At 35.6% G+C, this 23135-nt stretch overlaps 2 protein-coding genes across 2 annotated transcripts; both read left to right on the forward strand.

Annotated features, from left to right (window-relative positions):
- The first annotated feature begins 1772 nt into the window (after positions 1 to 1772).
- On the forward strand, positions 1773 to 20527 carry LOC136276247 (dentin sialophosphoprotein-like). Its single transcript, XM_066087750.1, has 7 exons — positions 1773 to 1893; positions 1985 to 2119; positions 2316 to 2387; positions 2673 to 2834; positions 3559 to 3843; positions 18038 to 18977; positions 19254 to 20527. The coding sequence occupies exons 1-7, from the start codon at positions 1773 to 1775 to the stop codon at positions 19441 to 19443; spliced, it is 1905 nt and encodes a 634-aa protein (XP_065943822.1). The 3' UTR covers positions 19444 to 20527.
- Positions 20528 to 20544: 17 nt separating this feature from the next.
- On the forward strand, positions 20545 to 22421 carry LOC136272686 (uncharacterized). Its single transcript, XM_066074757.1, has 3 exons — positions 20545 to 21068; positions 21720 to 21818; positions 22108 to 22421. Exons 1-3 carry the CDS (start codon positions 20684 to 20686, stop codon positions 22401 to 22403), a joined length of 780 nt encoding a protein of 259 aa, XP_065930829.1. The 5' UTR covers positions 20545 to 20683; the 3' UTR covers positions 22404 to 22421.
- Positions 22422 to 23135: the final 714 nt, after the last annotated feature.

Raw genomic sequence — 23135 nt, forward strand, 5'->3', positions numbered from 1 at the left:
ACATATTCGGGGCGTTCTTAGAGGTACAAAAACAAGATGCTTTGGATTCTAAATTCCTAACTTAAAATAATATAATTTAACCGATGGATAAATAAGGAGTTTTCCAATTAATATATGTCAATTGTTATCTAAATATATCAAGTAATAAGCTAACACCAAAAGAAAACGTAAAATTTTAGTCAATAACTGGTACAGTGCCAGTCGTATAAACCTATTCATTACACGTACAAAGTCTGGTTAAGAGGAAATTCGAGACATACCGTTCCGAGTTCGCTGGCATAATAAAATATAATAATAAAGGTAGACCACATTGTACAATATAAACAGCATTTGAACAAACCTGTAATTTCATATCTTACACGGGGAACATGTAACGGTTTAATATGTTATCTCTATTAGAGCATTCTTCATTAAATAATTGTTTACACATTATGTACACTTAGGCTGTAAATCTTATCAGTATCTTAATCGCCCCTCTAACCTCACCCCCTACTGACTCCACCCTGACCATTAATTATATAATTATACAGTGTATTGACTCCGGATAGTCATGATTCTAAAATGTGCTCCTGATCGTCAGGAGCGGATCTTTGTTATATATAGCGCTATAATAGCTAGTACACAACTAACTGAGAAGATAGGAGAACTTACATGTACTTAGACGCAGAACTTACTTAGATAGGACTTACTTAGCACTTGGATCATTAATTCCGTCGATGTTTTGGATTTACGTGTATATGTGATTGTGTTTACTTGGATTTTATATTGTGGATTATTTGTTTGGAATGTTTATATTTGTGATGTGTAATAAACTGTAGACTAGAAATTTGGCGTCTATTTTCAAAATATGAGGAACTAAGAACACGGAAACTGAAATCATGAAAGGTGTTGTAAGACCGCTCGGTGCGGCGCTACAACTGGTGGCAGCGGCGGGATCAATTCATGCGGAATAAATTCACATTGGATTTTTTGTGAAATAAGTGATTTTTGTGATTTTATTCATTTGTGACTTGTGTGATGTCGAATATGGATATTTCTGGAGCAACGTGCTTGCTGAAACTGGCTTACATCTGTGACTACGACGACTATGCACAATTATTTGTGATTCGTGTGGAAGATAATTGCGCAAGAAATGCCCAAATTGTTACATTTTATAAAAAGTGAAAATCGTCACAAACTGGTTAAGGATGGGAACATTTAAAACTACTTTTACAAGTGTCCGTCATGTGGTTGTTGAATCAAAATGTTTGTGCCGGAAAATTCATTATTCCAAGAAGTTGGATTATTTTTTTTATACGCATTGTTTGCACACAATGCTCTTCTATTAAAAATGTTCCAAGAACGAACTGATTATTACCTGTAAATATGGAAATAACGTATGGAGCTTCTAACACTTTTAGACCAGAAATTCCAAGAATTGGTGAATCTGTTTCTCGGGAGGATCACAGTGTAGTGCGCAGAAATTTGATGAATTTTTTTTGTGATGTGAACGCTGTTGGAACACCATTACAAGCAAGTACCCTTCGTTGTGTGGATTCTACATCAGTGAGCCAAAATACCGAAAATGAGAAATCATTTGTGTACAAATTTGTTTCCTGGTTATGTGGGTTCATTCTTGGTAGTGCTACCGTGTTGAGTTAGGCCAACATTTTCCTGGACACATGTTGTTGGGCCTAACCAAGGAATATCTAATATGTGGAGCTCTCGTCATTCTGTGTGTGTTACTTTTTACAATTATTGTAAAGGATAAATTAAATCAACGATCAGGACAAATGCGACGATGCTCTTCCCCTCAGCATGACAGTGCGACGTCTCAACCATATGACAAATCTACTTTATTAGACTCGCCGGTGTACAATTGTAACCGAACAGCTCTGCAAATTCCCGTAAAACGTACATATAGCGGAGATGGAACAGATATATGGACAGAGTTTATTCGCTACTTTGAGAATATAAGTGAACTTAACTCATGGGACACTGATAGGAAACGGAGTGTATTTCTTACAGTTTTGCGAGGACAAGCGGAAACTTGTGTCTATGGATTACAAGAGTCTGCGGAACGAGTGGATTCAAATCAAGGAAGCTATGGATGGCAGATCTGGGCATAAGGCTATTAAAGGTCTTACGCAAGGAAATAGCCAATCAAACTGAACTTAGTCAATTGTAGTTTCATATATGTAGAGACAATTTCTTTTCTGTCTTCCTTTTTTGGCACCTTATTTTAGGCATATAGTATTGATTTTGGACTCAGTGGCTAGGAGAATTATTACTTTAGGTGAATTGTCACACTAATTTCAATGGAACTGTTTCTTTAGATGCGCATGATGCAACTTCCTGGATGGTGCTGAGCCTGTTTGTCAACATGTGGAACCCACGTGTACTTGGGGGTAAGTATGTTTACTCTCAATTATCAGTCTAAGAAACCGCATAAGGCGTTATTTTTCTGATCTAAAATTTTTCTTGAAGCATTTAACTAAAATTTCTCTTTCATGAATTATATGCTGAGAGTATAGTTAATTAATTAACTGAATTAAAGCTATATAGTAACATATAGTGAAATTATTCCTTGTGTGAGACCTGAAGGAAAGTTACATGACAGAGGCTAACCTGCATAAGAAGAGAGATACTGAATCTTTCAGAGATTTTGAGCAGGCTATTTATGATTTATATAGCCGACCGTGTCCGGAAAACCGGGATTACGCACAAGAAGGAAGCGTCAAGACCTTTTTCGGACAACTGCAGTGAAAAGGAAGGTTTCCGTATAGCTGTAAAAAGAACTCGTCCAGGAATGCTAGATGATGCGGTAAAGTCAGCCATGCAGGAGGAGTGCATCAGTATGACAGCAAATAAAAAGAGGGATGTTAGGTATCCGAGACCTCCGGTATATCATATTCCAAGTGGGACACAAATTCAAGGTGATGCCAGACCAATGAACAATTAAATCAACCGATCATATCAGAATTCCGATAGAGCAAACCAGAGAACTGCCACTGTAAATGAAGACCAAGCTAAGAGAACATGTTATCAATGTGATTCACCATACCACGTGATACGGGACTATCCTTAGAGAAATTCTGGAAATAAAATCAACTTTAAGTTAAACGGGAGAGGACCGAGGCAGTAGGCCGTGCGTCGGTCGTGGTGCGCAAGAGGCCTAGTACATATATCAAAAAGTGTAACGTTTCCACTGGAAATGAATTAGGCGACAGATCTGCATCAATTGTATTCCATTCTGTGGACCAGTATTTAAAGAAACGAAAACAAACACTGCAGCGCACGGTGATTTTACTACAAGGTGGACGAGTTCCGGAGAAAGTCAGCATGTCTTAAAGGGAACTCGGGGCATGAACATTCCAGGATTGGTCGAAGGAACGCCTTTGGAATTTCAAATTGACACTGGTGCGATAAACACATTTATAACAGAGGATACTTATTACGGTATTCTACCAGAAAATAGATCTGTACTTGAGCGCGCACACAAGAAGTTTCATTCGGCGGATGGCAGAGATTTAGATGTTCTTGGTACAACCATAATGCTACTCTCATTCGGTGTTTTAGACATTCATTTCCGAGCATTTGTGGGAAAGGTGAAGTGCAACTTACTGGGACAAGATTTCATGGAAGAATTTAGAGGTATATGGGACTATGATACTACATTGTTAGTGCTTAGCTATGTGCTGGGTAAGAGGAGAAACAAGATGAATAAGAGTTCCAGAGTGGTGTCTGTGGAAGATTGTGATATTCCAGCAGGACATGAAGCTATTGTGAAAGGAAGACTGGCCAGCAGAGATGTTTACGGCGAAGGAGTGTTACTGCCATTAAAGAAGTTTATACATGAGCATGGTATAATGGTGGCCCATGCTTTGATATCAGTCAAAAGTAATGAAATTGATATGATAGTTCGTGTGTTTAATCCAAGTGATAACGATGTGAAGGTGAAAAAGAATATTTATCTAGCGTTGTTTTCACCTTTATTACGTTCGAGTGCTTCAGTTCCGGAAAATGTGTATAGTGTAAATACCGCAGGAGTTTCCGAGGAATTACCGGGTCATTTGTGCGACCTGTAAAAAGATGGGTGCAAACTCTTGTCACCTGAGCAGTCCCAAAAATTCCGAAGGAATACAGCACCAAACTGCGTTTACTGATCCTAATAAGCTTATGGTAAGGGCGAGGATAGGAGAGCATTCGATTAAACTTAGAGATGACACACCGTTTAAGGAACCGCCAAGGAAAGTTCCAATATTTAAGAGAGAAATTCTGGACAAAGAAATCGGAAATCTACTTGAGAACGGGCTTATAGAAAAATCAAATAGTCCATGGTCTTCCCCATTAGTTCTAGTACAGAAGGAGGACAAAAGTTGGAGGTTGTGCGTTGATTACAGGAGATTAAATACCCGAGCAGTGAAAGATGCATACCCCATTCCGAGAGTGTCGGATGACTTAGACTCTCTAGCCGGATCTAAGTGGTTTACATCATTAGACCTGAACATGGCTTACCACCAAATTCCAATGAATGAACATGACAAAGAAAAAACAGCATTTGCGACTCCAAGAGGAGGACGTTTTCATTACAGAATTATGCCATTTGGACTCTGTAATGCACCTGCAACCTTTCAAAGAGTGATTGAGCAAGCTTTGAATGGTTTACAATGGCAAGTGACTCTGTTATATCTTGACGACATTATAGTGGTTGGTAGAGATTTTGAGGAACACCTGAGTAATCTTAATTTGGTGATCAATCGTTTGAGTGAGGCAAATCTCAATCTCAAAGCAAAGAAGTGCAATTTTTTTCTGCAAAGAAGTTTCGTTCCTCGGACACAGTGTATCATCAAAAGGAATTAAAACAGACCCAGCTAAAACTAAAGCAGTGGATGACTGGAAGCGTCCTACAAATAAATCTGAATTACGAAGTTTTCTAGGATTAGTGTCACACTACCGCATTAAGGACTTTGCGAAAATTGCAAAATGCCTACATACATTGACTAGTAAAAATGGAAAATGGGAATGGACTTCAGAGTGTGACAAGGCATTTAAATGTCTCAAGGAAAAACTAGTGACGGCCCCTATATTAGGATATCCAGACGTTAACGGAGGAATGTTTGTATCAGATACAGACGCAAGCAACCATTCAATTGGAGCCGTATTATCACAAATTCAGGATGAAAAAGAAACAGTCATTGCTTATGCTAGCAGAACTTTGAGTAGTGCTGAAATGAATTATTGTGTGACCCGGAAAGAGATGTTGGCACTTGTGTACTTCGTGAAACATATTAAGCAGTATTTATTAGGACGCCAATTTCTGCTACGAACAGATCATGGATCTTTAGTATGGTTACACAAGTTTAAATAACCCGATGGTCAAATAGCAAGATGGATTCAACAGCTAGGACCTTACAATTTCCGTATAGAACATAGACCTGGGAAACGCCATGGAAATGCCATGGAAATTCAGCGATGAATTCAGAGGAGAAATGTTCAAAAACAGTGAAGACTTACGGAAAATGTGCATTGTTACGTGTGATTCACATGACGATGAAAATTGCGATATTGTGAAACTTATCTATCCCGATAACGATAATACCGTTTGTTGTATATCTACGAGACAAATCGTAATGTGAGAACAGATAAGAAAAAGAAAGGAGCTATTAGACCCAAACAGGCAAAACTTAGGAAACAACCGCTAATGGAGCTGACAAATGAAAGTATAGGAAAACATCAAATAAATGACGAAGGACTGCCAGAAATTCTCCGACTCATAGAAAATAATTCCAACAAACCAGCAATTAACTCAGTTTCAAACAAAAACTTTGAATTTTAATTTTGATTTTCACGATGGGAATTACTACATGTAAAAAATGGAGTCATGTGCTATCGATGGATGGAAAACAACTGTGAAAAACTTAAAATATGTACTCCGAAATCTTTGCGTGATGTAGTGTTGTGGCATATTCATGATTCTGAAACATCTGGACGTTTGGGAATAACAAGAACCTATGCAAAGTTATGGCGAACTGTTACTACTGGCCACATATGCGACGATATGTTCAGGATTATGTTAGTCCATGTGACATATGTGAAGAGAGGAACAAACCCAAGCTGTAGAAAAAGGGCCTACATGAAAAGATATCTGGCAGGTGAAAAGTTCGAGCGAATCGCTATTGACATTAGTGGACCATTTCCGAAGTCAGAGAACGGAAATCTCTACATTCTTGTGGTTGCTGATTACTTCTCAGAATTTATTGAGATATTTCCACTACCAAACATAGAAGCTGAGACAGTTGCAGATGTAATATTCAAAGGATGGATCAAAAGGTACGGATGTCCCGGAGAAATTCACACCGACCAGGGGAGCCAATTTGAAAGTCGATTATTCTGAGAAATGTGTAAAGTGTTACAGATAAATAAAACCCGGACAACAGCTTTCCACCCGCAATCAAACGAAATTGTTGAACGTCTAAATATAACCATCAAAGACATGTTATCTAAATTTCTAACAGTACATCAGACAGACTGGGACAGATACGTGGATGGTTTAGTACTAGCTTACAATACCACCCCCATGAAACAACTGGGATCACACCTTACAGAATGGTGTTTGGAAGTGAAGCTTCCATACCTTTAAATATAATGACTGAAATTAATGTTACAGAGGAAGAACCATCAACTAATGAATCAGCATACGTGAGAGAATAAGAACTAGAATTAGCAACAACTGGTGAAACAGTGCGGGAAGTTACTGGAAGAATATCTCAACGCCAGAAACGATACTACGACAGAAAAGTGCGAGAAATAAATTATGACATTTGAGAACTAGTCCGTCGTAATCAGCCAAAGATAATTACTGGAACAAAAGCAAACTTGCAGGATCTTGGACAGGCCCTTGGACCATAGTGCAGAGACTGAGTGATGTCCTGTATCAAATAAGACACTCAAAATCATCAAAATTAGTAGTGGTAAATGCTGACAACTTTAAGTCGTTCAAGACAAACGTTCCTGGAGCCGCATATGATAACTTATAACGAGACGATGATAATGACAACATGACGGGTGGTGAAGAATTACATGGCGACGGCGAGACAAACAAGAAGCCACCACCAGACGATACAGCTGGATCTGAAGTTACGATGACCAATCAAAACGAGGTTTTATTAACGAAATTGGTATTGACAACACCCAAATTTCCGTTCCCAAGACAACGCGCCTAGGACGTCAAATAAGAAGACCGAAAAAATATTTTGACTTCACTCTTTCATAACGCAGAAAACAAGCAAGAAGTTACTACGTGGATTATTATATATGCAAATATTGTGAAATTTAAATTGTGCGACGAATTAATTTAGAGAGACATGATTTGCTTATGACATTGTTTTTCTTCTATGTGTTTAATACTATGTCGATATTAACATATATAAAATATGTAAATATTGCTTTTGAAGTAACATGTTTTAATTTGACTTTTGTTTTTATTGCGCGTAATTCGTATATATATTGCTAGTTTTTAAGATTTGTTACGCGCTATCTTTATATTTGAACGGAGTTAAATCTTTAGGCAGATGGAGTTGTAACGGTTTAATATCTTATCTCCATTATAGCATTCTTCATTAATTAATTGTTTACACATTGTGTACACTTAGGCTGTAAATCTTATCAGTATCTTAATCGCCCTTCTAACCTCACCCCCTGCTGACTCCACCCTGACCATTAATTATATAATTATACAGTGTATTGACTCCTGATAGTCAGGATCCTAAAATGTGCTCCTGATCGTCAGGAGCGGATCTTTGGTATATATATATAGCGCGACAAAAGCTAGTACACAACTTACTGAGAAGATAGAACTTACATGTACTTAGACGCAGAACTTACTTAGATAGGACTTGCTTAGCACTTGGATTATTAATTTCGTCTTTGTTTTGGATTTACTTGTACATGTGATTGTTTACTTGGATTTTATACTGTAGAATATTTGTTTGGAATGTTTCTATTTGTGATATGTAATAAACTGTAGACTAAAAATTGGACGTCTATTTTTAAAATGTGAGGAACTAAGATCATGGAAACTGAAAATATGAAAGGTGTTGTAAGACCCCTCGGTGCGGCGCTACAACTAATTGTCTACCTAAATGGGTAAACTCCTTCATTTTTTCTCTTTCCAAATCTTTCTATCAAATCTATGACCTATCCAGTCTTGTCCCATGATCCCCTGCTCTTCGATTGGGCTCAATCGCAACTTCTCGGGCCTTTCCGGCAAGCTTGGAAAATTTTCGAGTCTGCCGGAAAGGCCCGAGAAGTTGCGATTGCGATTGGGCTATACGTCACAGTGATGTCATCCAACAGTTTCGACCCCAAGTCGTTTTGGTTCCGATAATGAATCATTCAAAATACAAAAAAAGTTATTGGAATATTACTTTTAAATGTATTCCATCATTATCTTTATTATTTACCGGTATATGTTCAAAGAAAACTTGTTTTTTAGTGTGTGTGTGTGTGTGTGTGTGTGTGTGCGTGTGTGGTTCTGCCAAACTGGGGGCCTGCCTCAGATACGCAAGTCGTAAAATGGGGACCTCAAATAGTGTGGGGACTTGATTTAAGTCCCCATATTTTTTTATTGCTTAAATCAAAAAAATAGCATGTTCTAAACCTAAAAAATATCGAAAGGTATCTAGTCCCATTTTCGGGTTTTCATCAGACATGTGATTACACAGATACCGTGCGGATTGTAGTTGCCATCTTCACTTACGCACCTCTGACGATACACATGTTCGAAATGCGCATGCGCGTGTGTATAGATAACGGAAGTGCCATTTTGTTGAAGCGGGGGAAAGTATGTCGAGAAGAAGTCGGAGGGAACGGGGAAGGCCAGTTCAAAGAATTCTTGACCGGGATGCCTTTTATATTAAAGAAACTCCAAATAAAGGTATGTTGATTACATGTTTCGATGACATTTGCGATGTAAACTTGAAATACGATGTGCCGTGGAAGGGGGGGGGGGGTACTCGCACTCGGTGATTTTCTTCCATAACGATTTGCATAACATTAGAAATGAAAAACTTATTAAGACGGGTTGTATAGTGAACTTTCCGAGAAACTTTGCACAATGTATACTTTTTAAAATCCCCTTGCAAATCATGAAAGGAATATCTTTGTGCATAACGCTCAAGTGCGATCCAGGATTTTTTCTTGGTTGTATGCAAGTTTTCCCTGGGGTTGGGGCGGAGGTTTCCAAGGCATAAATTTGGTCATCTTACTGTGTAAATTAAGAAATTTTAATTTTCCAGGGGGGAATAGGCCTTAGAAATTTATTGAAAACGTTTAAAAATTGTGAACATACCACATCTATCTATAGTTTGTCCAAAGATATTTATGCAGTACATTTGGACAGTTTTTAATAGAAATACACATATACCTGTGAAAAATGTGCAATTAAAATAGATGAAAGGGAAAATAGTCAAGATAATTTAATTGAAACAATATCATTTGTCACTCAGAAAAATTCACAGGAACAAAACTTATTTCTTATGGCTTATACAGCTCCAACACAATCTCCTGATTTAGCTATACTGGCGTGCGAACAGTTGTCGCTGAGTACTTTTTCTCGCAAGTACATTGTGAAGTCATTTTATCAAAACAAAAAATAATATATGAAAAATGATGTCGCAATGTACTGGCGAGAAATGGTACTTGGCGAGAATTGGTCGCACGCCAGTATAGCTTCTAAAACTTATGTATATAGATAATAAAGCTATTCAGAATAGCTTGGTTTAGTTATTTTGTCATACAATTTTCATATATGTGTATTTTTTTCAGCATGTAAACAAAATCGCTTTTTAGAGCAGTGATAGTTTTCAACTTTGAACTGTGTCTGAATGTAAACAATGCATGTTAAGATTACTCATCAATTTGGGTCTCTTTCATAGACTTTGCATTCAAACTTCTAAAAGTTTTGGGGCAATTGAATAATGGCCTCCCAGTTACTTCTTGCATGAAATATAAAGAAGGTCAGTTATGGTAAACAAGATAATTATAGAGTCAAATGGGGAATGTTGACATCCATTCGGAAGTCACTTTAAATACCTCACAAAATTTTCAACATTATCATGCGGGTCACTTTGCAGTACAAATCCCCACAGACATCATATTTTTTAGCTGTGTGTTGAAACCTGATAAACTAGTGGGGGTGTTTCAAAGGAGAAAACTTGGAAATTTTTCATAGTGTTGAATGAATGTCATTAGTTTTGAACCCAGAGGTTTTAACAAATATCAAGTAAATAAGCAAAATGTGAATCAAGGATATCTTTAGACAGAGATAACAAATCTATATTAAATGTTAAAAGCATGCAATGATCACCTTTGACCTTCAATTGTATTTAAAAATCTCATTGTTAACAATATTTTTGAGTTCCTATTGAGATAAATGAAATAATTATATATTTAGTGAAATAAAAACTCTTGCAAACTGGTTTTTTTTTTAATCTCAATTGACAAAAGATATGTAACACTTTGATTGATAACAATACAGCATGCATCCTATTTATTAGCTTTTATTTAGTGCTCCATTTAAATGAATTGAACACAATTTGTTATGGATTCAATTATTTGCCGATCATCAGTTTGTAAGAGACAACCGATTGACCGATTAATCAATTATCATTTTCAACCAATTTCATATTTGACAACACTAGAAGTGATGGATCATGACCATGTTAACTTGTGAAGGTAAGTAATTTCTTAAGCAGCATGTACAGAAAAATGTCTACTATTACCATCCACTTTATCACATGTACAACCAATTGAAATGACTTGAGGAGATCATAACTATGGTTTTTCCTCTGTTTATTGGTATTTCTATGTAAAATAATGGCAAAAAAAAAAGAAAATATATTCAAGTTTATAGTGAATTTTTTTTTATGCTTTTGCCCATGGTGATTATAAGAGAGTAAATATAAAATGCATAGTTACTGTCTTGAAATATAGCTATACTGTAAATTCCTTATATTACACGAGTACTTAATTCCGCAATCCCGCTGGTTTGAATCAAATTGCACGAATAGATATATATTTTTTATGGTTCTCAACTCTCAGAAAATAATGATGAGACTATAAATTCCGCGGAGGGGGCTTTTTGCGATTTTACGCGGATATTAATTCCTCCATTAAATTAGTAATCTATGGTATTTGGGCAAGGGAAAGAAAGCTTGCCGGGTGTTCTTCATGTTTTTGGACCAAGTCCGAATATCGCTCTTATTTTAAGACGTTATCATGTATTTTGTTTATCCTGTAACATAATATCACATTTTGCATCTCAAATAAGCTTAATTCGTCCAATTTTGCTGCCTATCTGCAGTTGAAACCATGACACCATGGCGTAAACCAAGCAAGAAAAATGATGTCATAGTGTATTTCAACGTTTATAGTTAAATGCATGAGGCTATATTGGGGCATTGACCAAATATAGCTTTGGTTTATTGGGTTACCTTTATTTGGTCAATGCAAGAAGTAGTTGCAGGATAAAATATTTTAATTCAATTTGATGGTTTACATATTGATAGGTCTTATGTTGATCTCGAGGGTCGAGAAACCCTAAAAATGTTTAGAAAAAAGTCAGGAAACAATGAAATTATCTTGGGAACTTTGTAAAAATATATAGGCCCTAATGATTAAGATGGTTCAATTTGTTGGTTTACATATTGATAGGTCCCATGTTGATCTCGAGGGTCGAGAAACCCTAAAAATGTTTAGAAAAAAGTCAGGAAACAATGAAATTATCTTGGGAACTTTGTAAAAATATATAGGCCCTAATGATTAAGTACAACAAAAATATTCTGCAAAATATTTTAGATTTAAGGAAAAAATGTTTTCCACACATTAGACCAATCCTAAAAATTGTTTATATCATTAACAATTAGATACAATAAAGTGGTTTTGAACTAGGTTGCATTGGAATAAAATCTTTTTTTGTATAATTTGAGGAAACCCATTCTTGTATATAATTTAAAAATTGATCATTTTACAACATAAAATAATAAAATGTTTGTCAGATGCCTAAGGGGCTGTTAAAATGCAGTATTTGTCAGATGCCTAAGGGGCTGTGAAAAATGCAGTGATATCATGATTCTTTTAATTTGTGAAGGTATAAATAATTTCATAACCTAACCATTTGTACATAGAAAAAGTATGTCAATATTCCAACATTTGAATTCTATTTAGTATTTCTGAGTATAGTTTGAACTTGTTTGTAATTGTGAAATTCAATGATTTTAGGGTTTGTATTGAGACTTTGTTTTAGGATAAACCATAGAAGAGAACAACTGATTGTGTTTAACAGGGTTAATTCTGGGATAATTCAAAACACCCTAACTAATGTTTCTACATCTACAGTTTCTTGAGTGTAAGCTTCTAAATCAAAATCTGAATGGATAATCATAAACCTCAAAATCCGAAAAAGACCATTATTTTGTAACTCGCAAAAGTTGGCAACCACATGTCTCTTTTAGCGCATAATTTCAGTTTTTAATTTGCATACAGCAAGTATATCTTGTAAATTTCAACCCCTGATAGAAGTTCTTTATTTATTTTCAGGAAGAGGTGTATTTACAAAGAAAGAATTTGGACAAAATGAATTCCTATTACCGTATGAAGGAGAGTTATTAGAGAAAGAACCAGATGTAGACGACACATATATTTTTGAATTTACATTCAAAGGAAAGCCTTTTTGGTAAGAAATTTTTGCTGCTTAATTTGTACATCATGTTCACCATGTTTAATTGTTTATGTTAAGAATACAAGGGCTTGGTTGTTGGAGAATGAGTTTCTAGATATTTGTTGAAGGAAAAATTGATTAAAATTGGTAATCTAAGGTGTGTTTCTGTGTATTGCAATAAATAAATTCACTGAAAACCCCAGTCTCAATCATGTTAAAATGTACATATTCAATGTAAATTAGAAAAAGTAAAAGGACGACACCTGCCGTCTTGGATTTATAGGAGGTCCTCACTTCAAGCTAGTGATAGGAATCGGTGAGATTTTCATAATCAATAATCAACTCTCTGCAACTAACTTATTATCGATAATAATCAAAATGTGTCATATTTCTTAGTTTAGTATCAAAAAAATGTAAAGAAACAAGATACAATTAACTGACTTGTTAATAGGCCTTTGATATTTCAATTTATTTAATATTTCTTGCCATAAAAATGCTGTATTCAAAAGATGTTCTTTAGTAGCTAGACGGTTCAACACTCAATTTCTTGAAACAAAAAAATGTCCAAACAAGAGATTGTGCTTTACTTCCCGGGTAGGGATAGCGCACGTTTTTAAACTGCAGCTCCTTTTTGGTGTATTGATAGTTCGGGTCTCAAATATTCTGCTATATGATATGCGCTTGTTGAGAGGGAAATAAAAACCCAACCAATTAATTGTGATGAAACTTTTTATAATCGAGCACTTAGAATGCGGTAATAATCTACTAATTTTAGATTATAATCAATGATTAGAACATCACTACTTCAACATATGTTTTTAAACAAGTTCTATATTAATACACATGTATCTCCAACGATTTCTGATGAGATCTGGGTGGGAAAATGTTCAAATGAATTATCCCTATCGTCTATCTACATCTGTCTGTCGCATTATAAACACATCGTTCCAAAATGTACTAGATACTTGCCAAACTTATCGAAAGCAATAGGAAGGTAACTTTTGAGTGACGTAAATTCTCCATATAATCACTGAGATGTTCTGAAAACGTATGATAAATCCAGAGAGAGCAAAAAATCTGTGGGCTGTGTGAGAAACCTCTTGGTTTATTGTATTTTTGTGGATCTCCTCAGAGTTTGCATCAACCTCTGTTGCTTTCAATAAGTCTAGCGAGTATCGTAATGTATCAGAATTTCTTTACCAATACACTAAAAATGTTTCAGGATACCCCTTTACCTATATAAAGCCTTGTTTTTATATTTTATCACATACACATATATATGTAGAACTTATGAAGTGATTTGCAATTTTAGATATTTTGTCTTCATATCTTTCACTGTGACAATACCAGTTATGCAAGGTTCAAATTTATGTTGCTTATTTTATTTTCATCAAGGGTTGATGCTTCAAAAGAAGATGGATCATTTGGACGTCTGTTAAATGATGATCATATCCATCCAAATTGTAGACCAAAAGTGATGGAGATTGATGATAAGCCAGTCATTTGTTTTTTCTATCTAAGGCCATTATCCTCTAATACAGAACTGGTATATGACTATGGCCCAGGCAACATCTATCCTTGGAGAGGAAAGGTAATTACTCCATTGCATATGTTGATTGTGGAAGTTTTTGTGATTTAATAGTGGATGAAAGATTTTTACATGTTGATATTTAAATTTGTATGTATTCTACACTTCAAGTAATTATACACATAATTATACCCACACTTTGTAAAGAATGTTCAGGGTTATTGTTGTTACCCCTGTTAGTCTGTCTGTCAATCTTTTTTTTTGAAAATCTTGATATTGCTTGCTCTTACTGTCTGCACTGTTTCTGAGAAGGCAACTTTTAAACCTTTGATATGCCTGACGTCATAAAGTCTGGCAAAAACTACCAGATATAGCATGTGGTCTTCTTTTTTTGCTGTCCAATGACAAGATATATTTTTTTTTCTGTAGATGTCCAAAAGAGGTGCATGTAATACACATCCTTAAAACGTTTACATTTTTTGTGCATTATATTCTGTTATTTGTTTTGTTACAGGTTGTAACTCATTATCATTAGACTACTGTGGTATTATTTGAATTTGTGAGGGCCAATTTTCATGAACTATGGGTTATTGCTCATTTGTGGGGATGAAATTTCATAGATGCATCGGTTTTCAGTTTTAGTATGATAACTTACCCAGGTACTCTTTCGAAATGTGTTTTCGTCAAGAGTGTAAATTTGTGGGGGAGTGCTACACACAAATACTACAAATATTTAGCCTCCACAAATTCTAATGATTCCACAGTACTTGTCCTTTGGAGTAAAGTCAATCTATATACAATCTAGACTGTCTTATGTGACAATCCAACATGAATTATTATTAACTTAGTACATTGTTTCAAATAGATAAAATATTATGTACGGTATCTTTTATCTTAAAACTAGGATTTAATTATTAGCTGTATTTTAAAATTCATGGTCATTAGGCCACATAAAATTACTTTTTAGATTCTCATCCCCGCCCACCTCTCTGAAAATGGTCCACTCCAGTGTATTTCAGGGAAAAAATATCAAGCTCGTTACATACAAACATTGCAATGGCTGCTTAACATGGATTAACGTTCGATTCCAGTCATGTTTGTTACAATAAGGATAAAAATGTCTTTCTGCATGTGCAGTTAAGTTGAAATTAAAAGATTACAAATGGGTTTGTATATTCATATTAGCATTAACAATTTAAATATTTCAGGAATAGAGCAGTTGTAATTTCTAGGACATGAATGGTGAAAATAATGGTTTTTAAAAGATAATATAAAATAAATCCACCCACCCGCCCCATTATTTAATCCAAATCAGGATGAGAATCTAGATACCGAGGGTTCCACTTAATCTGATAGTCAATTTGCCCGAGAAAAATTATCAGATTAACCATGCAATTATAAGATTAGCCGGTTTAGCATTTTTGTTGTCTTTGATATTGGTATAGAATAAGATATAACTTGTTTCAAGACATAATTTATCTATGAAAATATATAATCTGTATGTCGATAGTTTTAAACAAAATAATTTGCCTTGCATTAGATATGAAATAGCATTTTAGTCTTTATTTTGTTTGTATATGCTCAAAAGAAAATGTTTCTCTTTATAATGATGGTTTCAAAGTGGCCGCCATTTTGACAGGGAGAAATAAGAGGAAAAGGCTAATTGTCTGAACAGTCCCTCTTTTCACCTGGACAATTTATTTTGATTTTTTTTTCTTTTAAGTGGAACCCTCTGTATTAATTTTATGTGGCCTTACAAAGATTTTTATAAATTTTTAAGAATCATTTATTATAATAATATGAAATTAATTGAAGAAAGCATATTGCTTATGTCTCCAACAAATGGAATAAGACATGTATGTACATGTATTTAGGACTGGAAAGAAATGCATGCACACCCTTGAGTGATATGTTATCTATACCAATTCAAATTATGATGTTTCTTAAACTATGCAGTATTTCCTTAAGTTTTGCACCGATTCATGATTGCAGCTTTCTTATGATTGTAAGGTTTAATCTGATGTTAATACATGTTTGATGTCTGACATGTAAAACTGCCATGTTTGTTAAGGGACATGAGCAATCTCCCAATCTAGATCTTCTTTATATGTTAATTACATAATATCATTATATGTGGATTCAAGTCTTTTTAAAAAGTGCATATCCTGATGAGTTTTGACCAGGTTTGTCTAAAAAGTAGCAGGAATGTGCTAAAAAACCGATGTTTATAAAAGACTAATATTTATCCGCCATATTCGACAAAAGTCCTCCTATCTTTAAGAGATATGGCAAATGTCATGAGAAAAAAAAATCTGAATTAGGTAAATGATAATGAACGTTATTATGAAAGGTAATAAATACACTAGTGAATTATCAAAAACAAAACAATCAGAAACAAAACAAGTATCAGCTTTGGATGCCATTGTCTCTTATATGCAAAAGGTTGCTAAAAACAGTCTGCATGGCATTTTGGGGCAAAAAATTAAGGTTGCTTGTAGCATAAGGCAGGGGTCGCTTAATGCAGGGTGTTCTTTTCATATTGAAAAATATGTTATATGGGTCTTAATATGGTCGCATAAGACAGAGTTGCTATGGCAGTCTAGACTGTATATGACAATTTGAAAGCTATATATGCAGTAGCAGTCTAAATCCTGCTGAATTTAAAGTTTTTAAGCATTGTGAAGAGTTTTTTTTTCTTCTTTCAATTATATTTGCATGAGTTTATTTATTTTATCTTATTAACCAATTGCTCAATTTTGAATTGTTTCCATCATGTTGAGTAACATTACAACTTTGGGGACTTGCACATGAATATAGAATACACTAAACTGAGGACTTAATACACACGGTAAAACTTGAGGATTGGCCCATAAATATAGTATACACTAAACTGAGGACCTAATACACACGGTACAACTTTGGGGACTTGCACATAAATATAGTATACACTAAACTGAGGACCTAATACACACGGTACAACTTTGGGACTTACACATAAATATAATATACACTAAACTGAGGACCTTATACACACGGTACAACTTTGGGGACTTACACATAAATATAGTATACAATAACTGAGGACCTAATACACACGGTACAACTTTGGGGACTTGCACTTGAATAAGCTGTGTTATGTACCAGGTTATTAACTAGTTACCAATTATCACCCTTGATATAAATCCCTCCAGTTCATTTTAGGTTTTGTCAGTTTAATCAGTTACCATTAAGACATGTAAAAAAGATTCAGTTGTCCACTTTGTTGTATTTCAAGCATACAGCTGCTATTAGAAGTCATACATACATGTCCATTTACAATAAATTGTGTAACATTGAAAAAAATGGAAGTAATGAAGAATAAAGACTTCAGGGATCTACCGAAATATTCACAACTATTCGATTGCTTGGGGCACGTAAAATCTTATTAGAAGCAAGTGAAACTAGGAACTTCATTGACCAATTGGTTAAGTGAAAATTTAAATAGAAATAATATTAAAATATATTTTGTCAGCTTCAAAATAAACTTTCACTTTACAACTTTGCATTGGATACTCGAAAAGGCCCCTGTCGATTATAGATAATCGGATACTCAAAAAGGCCCCTGTCGATTTTAGATAAGTCCTCTTTATTAATTTACATAATTAGCTATTAAATTTGATTTTTCTTACCATGCCAGTTAAATAAATAAAACCCTCATCTTATAATTATGTTTCATTCCTTTGATAAAACTGTTTATCGTGATTGGTTAGACAACCTTAATTAATTTTATTTTTATCCAAAAGTGACATACATATGTTCTTTTTTTTTAGTTCGGAATGCTACGGAATCTCCAGAAAAACTTAACAGCAGTGTACCTAGGAATGCCACAGATTCTCTAGAAAAACCTGACAGCTGTGTACCCGGGAATGCCACAGATTCTCCAGAAAAAGTTGACAGCAGTGTACCTGGAAGTGCTACGGATTCTTCAGAGAAACCTGACAGCAGTGTACCTGGGAATGCCACAGATTCTCCAGAAAAAGTTGACAGCAGAGTACCTGGGAGTGCTACGGATTCTTCAGAGAAACCTGACAGCAGTGTACCCGGGAATGCCACAGATTCTCCAGAGAAACTTGACAGCAGTGTACCTTGGAATGCCACAGATTCTCCAGAAAAAGTTGACAGCCGTGTACCTGGGAATGCCACAGATTTTCCAGAGAAACTTTACAGCAGTGTACCTGTGAATGCCACAGATTTTCCAGAGAAACTTGACAGCAGTGTACCTGGAAATGGCACGGATTCTCCAGAGAAACTTGACAACTGTGTACCCGGGAATGCAAAGAATTTTCCAGAGAAAGTTGACAGCAGTGTACATTGGAATACCACGGATTCTCCAGAGAAACCTTACAGCTGTGTACCCGGGAATGCCATGGATTCTCCAGAGAAACTTGACAGCCGTGTACCTGGGAATGCCACTGATCCCCCAGAGAAACTTGACAGCCGTGTACCTGGGAATGCGACAGATTCTCCAGAGAAACCTGACAGCAGTGTACCCGGGAATGCTACGGATTCTTCAGAGAAACCTGACAGCTGTGTACCCGAGAATGCCAAGGATTCTCCAGAAAAACTTGACAGCCGTGTACCTGGGAATGCCACAGATTTTTCAGAGAAACTTGACAGCTTTATACACTATGATTTTGTTGGTGATGAGGATGAATTTTCTTTTTCGGATTCCAATGATTCTGATTATTTACCTTCAGAAGATACTGATCAGTAAGTAGCAGACACTTCAAAAAATGGAATTTTGCAGATTCATTTTTTTTACCTGATCATTATTTACAAGAATAGGTTCTGTAAAGTCTATATAGGATTGTGTTTATACAGAATTGGGTTCATCAGTCTTAATTTGTTGTTTAGTAATCACTATAAAAATATAACATACCTATAGCAAATTCAATATTATTTATATTTATAAATTTATTGGTGAAAGTTCATCAGTACTTAACTTTTTAGAATGTCAGATGGAATTAATGCAATTCCTTTTTATAGGGGTTCTAGTGATACAGATGAGAATGCAGTTCGTTCCTTGCTACATGTGAAAGATTCATCCAATCCTCCCGATTATGTCAGTGACAGTAATGATTCTGAGAAAAGTATTGTTGTGCCAATATCTATCCCTTTGGAAACTATCACTGTACAGAAAACCAACACAGAGAAAGGAAAGCAGAAATGGGACTAAAAACATGCATGCAAATTTTGTGGAAAATTGTACCCAAAACTGGCTAGACACTTGGAAACAATGCACAAAAATGAAGTTATTGTAGCTAAGGCTCTTTCCTTACCCAAAAACAGTGCCGAAAGAAAAGAAATTTGGAAAACAATAAGAAATGAAGGAGACTGGGATCACAACTTCAACGTTCTGAAAAATGGAACTGGAACATTAATACCGAAGTATAGAGAGCAGAAGACAAGAGCACATAGTGAATTTATACCTTGTAGTGGTTGCAAGGGTTTGTACTCCAAAACTTCATTGAGTGATCATTTTAAGACACGTGTTAGTAAGCAGACTGATAAAAAAAGTCAAGGAGTGAAAGAAGGTCGTTTTTTACTACCTATTCCAGAACATATTAATGGAGGATTTTACAAAGATGTTTTATTATCCATGTCTCAAGATGACATTTATATGTATATATATCGCGATCCACTCATACTGAAATTTGGAAAGCGTCTGTATGAAAATAAGGACATCCAGGAACATACATCTAACCACATCAGCTGCAGAATGAGAGAACTAGGCAGACTAATTGGAGAAGCCAAAAAGACACCTGAATGGGGTATCCAGAAGATTGAGGATTGTTTTAGTCCTGAGAAATTTAACAATGTTGTGTCGTGTGTGAAGTCCCTTGCTGGATTGTGTGAAGATACACATATGTATGCAACTCCTTCACTGGCACTGAAAATAGGGTATAGTCTTCAACGATGTGCAAGGATTTATAGATCAGATGGAATTATTGAGTCAGACATAATAAAACAAGAGAATGGTTCAGCTTTCATTCAGTTGTATGAGTCTGATTGGAACGATCTCATCTCTTCCCGTGCGCAACAAACTTTGAGTGAGAAAAAGTATAATGCGCCAAAAATGTTACCTCTAAGCGAGGATGTGTACAAGCTTAATTCCTACCTAAAAGAAAAAATCAAAGAACTTTTGATGAAATTGTCGAATGATTCAGCTTTCTACATTGAATTGGCAAAGATGACACTATGTCACATAACTCTCTTTAACAGGAAGCGTGGAGGCGATGTGCAGCGTATTACTATAGACAATTACATTGTCTATTGAAGCACAAAACAGTGTTCCCTATGATGACGAACTTAAATCAAGTTTGTCAGACGTGGAAATTGAGCTTTGTCGTTCTTTGACTCGAATTGAACTCAAAGGCAAACAGGAAAGAAAAGTTGCAATATTACTTACTCCAGAGATGATTAAATGCATTGATCTCTTAATGCAGAAAAGAAGTGATGCAAATGTATGTGGAAAATATTTATTTGCTAGACCATCACCCTCCACACGAACACTAAGGGCAAGTGACGTATTGAATGAAATATGTGGGAAAATAGAATTGCGCTATGGAAATATTATAACCTATACAAACCTCAGAAAACACATTGCCACAATGGCACAAATCCATGAGCTTAGTGAAAACGGTCAGGACCAGTTAGCCAAATTCCTTGGCCATGACATAAGAATCCACAGAGAAATTTATCGGCAACCATTGGATATCATTCAAAAAACAAAGATTTCCAAGATGTTGATGCTAATTAACGAGGGGAAAAATGTCACAGAGATGCCCTTTAATAATCAGGGTGAGTTGTGTTCTTACAATGATGATAGGCTTATAGACAGGCAAGGATTCAGTGTTGTGAATAGGTTATTAAAATGAACTCATTTGTTATATTTCAATGGTGATTATTTATTCCTCCTGTGCAAGTTTGATCTATAGACTTCTGATGACGTTTGATTTTAGATTTGGTTTAGTATAGTATGTTTATTGTGGACTGTTGTACTGTAAAATTGTGAAATTCACTGGGAGTGGGGCAGGGGTTGGGGCTTTTTGTGGGGGGGGGGGATCAATTTGGCCGTATAGTGAATGACTTTTTTTTAGGTCAATTAATTCACATGGGTACATGTAACATATTGCTGCATAATTTAGGAAATAACTGCACGTGTGCATTATTAGCAAAACTGAATGTTATAAAAGTTTACCGTTAAAGTCTGCAAGTTTCTTTTAACCAAAATTAAAATTTGGATTAGGGTTTAGACTCCAAAATGAAGCTTAAATTGCAAAAATGAGACCCTCAGCCAGGTTAATCTAAATGCTATGGTACTCAGGTGACTGTCAAGGCCTGTAGGCCTCTTATTAGTTAATGAAGGTAAGAATTCTAATTTCTTGTATATATGATATAAGAATTAATGTTCATAACTTACTCTTATCGTTTTTGGATTATTTTTTCCAGAGGAGGTAAAGGAAATTGACGGGTCCTGTGCTGATGAGAGTGATGGAGAAATGGATTACCAGACTGATAAAGACAGTCTTCATAATAAAAGCGCTCAAGGTCTGTACCCTTATTTCAGTACACATTTATTTTTGGTATATTCTCCTTTTCTGGTATATTGTAATTCTACTTTAAACTAGATGCATGAAAAAAAGCAGTTCTCAAGATTAAATGTTGGGTTCATTAACAGTCAAGCTTCAGTCCACGTATGTCAGTCCTATCATGCGTAAATTCTATCATTTATCTTGTGAAAAAAAAATGTTGCGGTACTGTATTTCTTAGTTATTTGCATTTTTCACATTCCAACCATATCATCAACCAATTTATAATCTAAAACTCGTAATTTCAGAGAAAAGGAAAGCACCCCCTGATGGCAGATCTACCGATGAAATTTCTGCAGGCAAACGTCACAAAACACAGAAAAAACCATGGAATCCATCTGAAATGAATTCAGTCAACAAACATTTTTCCCATTTTATTGCAATGTCCAAAGTTCCTGGCAAGAACGATATCGAGAATGTTTTAAAAAAGGATAAAATCCTTTCCAAAAGAACTTGGAGAAATGTGAAAGATCAAGTGTACAACCTTATAAAAAACAAAGAAAATGCTGATTTTTTGTCTTTATTTACTTTGATAATGAAGTAATTACAAGTTCATTATAGCTTGTGGACATCAATTTTTTATATATTTAGCTCACCGAGACGAAGTCAGGGGGAGCTTATGCTATACCCTCGGCGTCGGCGTCGGCGTCCGGACCTGCTTAAAGTTGTTGTTGCAGGTCCTGTATCTAAGCTATTACTTGTCCTATCTTCACCAAACTTGCATGGATGATGCATCTGGACCTACTGATGGACTTGAAAGACTTGGATGCTGAATCTGAGTCCTAAATTTCAGATGCTGGAGGAGGTTAAGGTTGTTGGACCAGGTTAAAGTTTTTGTTGCAGGTGCCCTTTGATAGCAATATCTAAGTTACTGCAGGTCCGTACTTCACCAAACTTGCATGGATGGTGTCTTATAATACTGATGCACCAGACATGCTTGAGTGCTGAATCTGAGCTATAGGTTTCGGATGCTGGAGGAGGTTAAGGTTTTTTGAGCAGGTTAAAGTTTTTGTTGCAGGTGCCCTTTGATAGCAATATCTAAGTTACTGCTGGTCCATACTTCACCAAACTTGCATTGATGGTGTGTCTTATGATACTGATGCACCAGGCAGGCTTGGGTGCTGAATCTGAGCTATAGGCTACAGATGCTGAAGGAGATTAAGGTTTTTAGAGCTGGTTAAAGTTTTTGTTGCAGGTGCCCTCTGATGATTATATCTTGGTTACTACTTGTTCTAACTTCACCAGACTTCCATGGATGGTGCGTCTTATGATACTG

This window comes from Magallana gigas, chromosome 1, assembly GCF_963853765.1.
Source record: "Magallana gigas chromosome 1, xbMagGiga1.1, whole genome shotgun sequence".
Classification (NCBI taxonomy): domain Eukaryota; kingdom Metazoa; phylum Mollusca; class Bivalvia; order Ostreida; family Ostreidae; genus Magallana; species Magallana gigas.